This window comes from Sinocyclocheilus anshuiensis, unplaced genomic scaffold, assembly GCF_001515605.1.
Source record: "Sinocyclocheilus anshuiensis isolate Anshui unplaced genomic scaffold, SAMN03320099.WGS_v1.1 scaffold734, whole genome shotgun sequence".
NCBI classification, from domain to species: domain Eukaryota; kingdom Metazoa; phylum Chordata; class Actinopteri; order Cypriniformes; family Cyprinidae; genus Sinocyclocheilus; species Sinocyclocheilus anshuiensis.
The window spans coordinates 162,268-167,203 of NW_015544176.1; the positions used below are offsets into that span (position 1 = coordinate 162,268).

At 34.6% G+C, this 4,936-nt stretch overlaps 1 protein-coding gene across 2 annotated transcripts in view; it reads left to right on the forward strand.

The window, feature by feature from the left end:
- LOC107696196 (type 2 phosphatidylinositol 4,5-bisphosphate 4-phosphatase-like) overlaps positions 1 to 1,699 on the forward strand; it is a 20,388-nt gene extending 18,689 nt beyond the window's left edge. For both annotated transcript variants that reach the window (XM_016496432.1, XM_016496433.1), the window contains one exon: positions 846 to 1,699. In XM_016496432.1, coding sequence (XP_016351918.1) covers positions 846 to 989 — 144 coding nt within the window. In that variant the 3' untranslated portion in view covers positions 990 to 1,699. The remainder of the gene's footprint in view (positions 1 to 845) is intronic.
- The last annotated feature ends 3,237 nt before the right edge of the window (positions 1,700 to 4,936 follow it).

Genomic DNA, 4,936 nt, shown 5'->3' on the forward strand with positions numbered 1-4,936 from the left:
GAATAGATAAGCTTTCCATTGATGTATGTTTTGTTAGGATCGGACAGTATTTGGCTGAGATACAACTATTTGAATATCTGTAATCTGAGGGTGCAAAAAATATTCATATATATATATATTCATTTATATATATATAAAAAAAATCAAAATATTGAGAAAATCGCCTTTAAAGTTGTCCAAATGAAGTTCTTAGCCATGCATATTACTAATCAAAAATTAAGTTTTAATATATTTACAGTAGGACATTTACAAAATATCTTCATGGAACATGATCTTTACTTAATATCCTAATGATTTTTGGCATAAAAGAAAAATCAATAATTTTGACCCATACAATGTATTGGCTATTGCTACAAATATACCCCAGCGACTTAAGACTGGTTTTGTGCTCCAGGGTCACATATTAGCTGTCTCTGTCTCAGTGAAACTGCACCTGTCATGTGATGAACCACCATGATTTTGATCCTAAAAGTGTTTTTCAAAGGAGTTTCACTACATGGCAGTATGGATAAAAACAAAAAACCTTCTTGGACACTCTTAGTAATTCCATTACACTCCTGGATACACAGTGGAAAATTTTATATTTTTCACTGACATGAAGTCACAGTTTTCTTTAGTAACAGTTTTATTTCAGTCACGCTTGTCATTTACAACAGGGTCAGATGATCATTCTCTCAGTTTGATTTGAACCATATATTATGTTGCAGTTCCTAAAATAAGTTACCTTCCAACTAACGAGAAACACTCAAATTAGCACTTGGCAGTTATTCAGTTTGGACTCTGGATATAAACTATTAAACTAAGTTTGTTGGCTCATCACACATCCCTGGTGTTTTTCCTCTCAGGTGGGCACTCAGGACTTCGCCAGGCGTTACCATGCTACTTACGTGTCCTGGGCCTTCGCGTATCTCCTGGGTCTCATCTGTCTGATACGGGCCTTCTACTGGGGAGTGATTAAAGTCAGCTATCCAGAGAACACCTTTGCATAGGCAAAGCATCCATCCTTCAAGTCCTTAGTGTTTGATTTCTCTTGATTTGAACAGGTTACAACTGTTACAAGAACATAAGAATCCAGGGGGTTTAGTTACCTGCAAATGTTTCAGATTGAGTTATTGATTAGCTCTGATGTAACTGATTTGAACCCGCAATATGATGACTTGAGGAATTAAGGTGAAATCAGTGGTTCTAAGACTAGAAAAATAATACAAATAATCCATGGTACACCTCTTGGATTTGTCATGGTGGGTGGATATCAAACATGTTTTATGTACTGCATTTTGTTACCAACTTGACCAAAAGAGATGATCTTTTATGAACAATTTGTCCATTGCACTACGATTTTATGCAATTCTTCTGTTGTGTTGCTGCTGGTCACTACAGCTGTTAAGAGCTGAGAGATGTTATGTGTTCAGAGAGCCTGGCACTATCTGTCATGTTCAGATATATTTAACTGTTCTTAAAATCCTGTGCCAACATTTTTTTGTTGTTCAGTATCCGTTAGGGGATCTCCCTCTGATGAAATTTAGCAGTATTTTCAAACCCATTTTGGCTGCTCAAACTCACTGTGAGCAATAATCATGCATTTTTTGTGGCTTTAAAAGAAAAACGGCATGTACACAGACACTGGACCTCTAAAACAAAATTCTAGGTTCAATACAAGTTAAGCTGATTAGACAGCACTTGTGGCATAATATTGATTGAATAACACAAAAATAATTTTGACAATACAAAAAAAAAAAAAAAAAGCACTGACACATTGGAAGTGAATGGGACCAATTCATAAATGTTAAAATACTCAGTCTTCCGATAGTATAAGAGCAAGATGTAAATAATATGAGATTTTATATGTGAAAAAATTACACTACCATTAAGAAGTTTGGGGTCAGTAAGATTTTAATGTTTTGGAAAGAAGTGTCTTATGCTCACAAAGGCTGGATTTATTTGATCAAAAATACAGTAAGATAAGTAATATTATAACATTATTACAATTCAAAAAATAATGTTTCTATTTGACTGTATGTTAAAATGTAATTTATTGCTGTGATCAAAGCTGAATTTTCAGTATCATTACTCCAGTCTTCAGTGTCACATGATTCTTCAGAAATCATTCTAATATGCTGATTTGCTGCTCAAGAAACGTATTATTATCAATGCTGGAAACAGGTGTGTTGCTTAATATTTATGTGGAAACTGATACATTTTATTTGAATGATTCTATAATGAATTGAAAGCTCAAAAGTTCATTTGAAATATAATTTATTGTAATAATGAATAATGGGAGTGAATGAGCAGCACTCTCTTCCACCTTCAATATCACGACTGAGGTCAGACCCTTGAGCAAGGCACCGAACCGGGTGTGTGTTCAGGGTGTGTGTGTGCACTTGGAGGGGTTAAATGCAGAGCACAAATTCCGAGTATGAGGCACCATACTTTGCTACATGTCAAGTCACTCACTAATTTGCCTAAACACCTAAAACAACTTGACAGTTGTACAGAAGGATTAATGTAAGTGCATTTATACAATTATAAGCTTCCCATTTATACTTTTAAATACTCCAAAAATTGGCCCCAATCACTTCCATTCTAAGAGCCTTACTGTAACCTTAGTTTTTGGTTTAAAGAAAACAAGTATAAAATATATATATATATATTGTGGCCACAAATGCTGTGTAATTGATCTGAACTTAAACTGAACCTGAAATATTTCTTTAATTTTACTCCCTGATCAGTAATATTGACACTTGGTGAATGGGAAATGACATGTGCATGATTGTATTTGGATTCTTTTGTACTCAGAAACAGTGTTTTGTTAGTCTGTTACTGACAGGGCACAGTAGAAGTGTTACGCCATGCGTCTAGTGCTCCTTCCTGTGTGTAGAATGTAAACGCCCCACTGCTACCTGCCTAAATCCACAACTCGCCACAACCTTGCTAGTATTGCTGTAGCTTACATTTACAGTAGTTCTGTATTTTGTCAAGACAAATGGAGATAACTATACTATCTAAGCTTGTTCTGAATGTGACAAGTCAGTGAAGTCCTTGTACATAGGAAACTGAGCACACAAAGTCTGTAGTTCAAGTTGGAATATGGCTTGGGTCTTTTTAAAACAATAATTTCTCAATAAAATGCAAAAATATTCTTTGCCCTTTGACTGTGTGATGCTTCGTGCCAGCTTGATTTGAATTGTCGTTTTTTTTTAAATCGCAAATATGTTATTTTGCATTTCACAAAAGCCTCCTGATTTTCTTTCATTTGGCACAATGTGTCATTTGGACGAATAAGGCGCGCTTTGCTTTGTAACAAGTGGCATCATTAGTATTTTTGATTAGAATATTCTTGTCTCTACTGTCACACAGGCTTGTTAATGAAAGATTCAGGAATGCTCCGTGTGTCTGTTTAATGCAGGCACATGATATAGTTCAGTAAGAAGCCAACAGCACAGCGTCTCTCAAAGGTCAGGCTGTCATTAGAGTGAACGTCACCTGTAGCAGCAGACAACAGGGGCCCGCAAGTGGCTTGATATTCACACAAACAGGAAGAACGGGAAGCTTGTAAGATGCTTTTGCCATTGTGTCATAATTTTCAGGACAGTTAAGCACATTTCCCTTCATATTCTGGTTACTGTACTGTCTCATTACTTACCTTTCATTCTTATTACTGTAAAACAGTAATGAAAGTCATTTTGTACTTCACAATTTAAATGTTTCCTATAGGGGGGATTTGATTAATTGGCATGCAAATAATGTAAATGCAATTTATCTTAATGAACCTCATTTTCATTATATAATTATAACATTTAATTAAATTATAATATAATAGTTAATAGTAATATAATAGTTAAATTATATCTATTATTTTTCTTTTAGGTTTGGGAAGTGGTATTTTAGCATCATTGATATACTACTATAGTTTTTTTAATATTTTGAATTAGATAATATTTTCATGTTTTATATATGTTGTTTTCATTTGAAATTTTAGTAATTTTGTTGTGTGCTTTTGTTTTTATTATGTTTTGTTTTCTTAATATGTCTATATTTTTTAAGTTTTTAGTTTTACTTTAAAGTACTAAAATAACTCAAACTAAATAAAGTAAAACAAGAGAGAGAGAGAGAGAGAGAGCGAGAGCACAAAAGGTCAGATTTTAAGTTCAGTTTTCAGTTTAGCTTTTCAACTCACATCATTAAACTGATTATATATTTGAAATATTTTGAATAGAGTTCTTCAGATTACTGGACCACACTGTATATTTACAGAAAACTAGTTTAGCTTTGGTTCATTTATGCTTTTTCAATATGTAATGACCGGTTTTTGGAGCTTGAGATCATGTAATCCTGAGTCTTTCCATCCACTGGATGGCAGTGTTGATTCTTGAGCGATGGCGGCAGCCCTCAATGAGTCATCTGGCTCTGGGAAATAGTCTGGCACAATCAGTTCTCTCTCTCAGTGGACCAAGAAGAGCTTTCATATGCTGTCGCCATCTCCAAACTCCATATGATTACATGTAGAAAAATCCCAAGAGTGATTCAATGAAATACATGCCAGTACATCTGCTTAGAAACTTTAATAACTTTCTTAAAGGGGTCATATGATGCGATTTAAAATTTTCCTTTCTCTTTGGAATGTTACAAGCTCTTGGTGCATAAAGAAGATCTGTAAAGTTGCAAAGACTAAAGTCTCAAATCCAAAGAGATATTCTTTATCAAAGTTAAGAATCAACAACACCTACCTAAAACGGCTCGTTCTAACACACCCCCACATGTCTACATCACTATCTGGGAAGATTGGCATAACACCGCCCAAATGTTCACGCAAAAACAGAAGGCGTAACTTTAATTCTTGCTGTTGCCGCCACTGCCGTTTTTTATATTTAAATAATTTGCCACTGATGATTCAAACGCGAGTTTTGAGCAGTGTAGAGTAGCGCTTGTTGTTTGT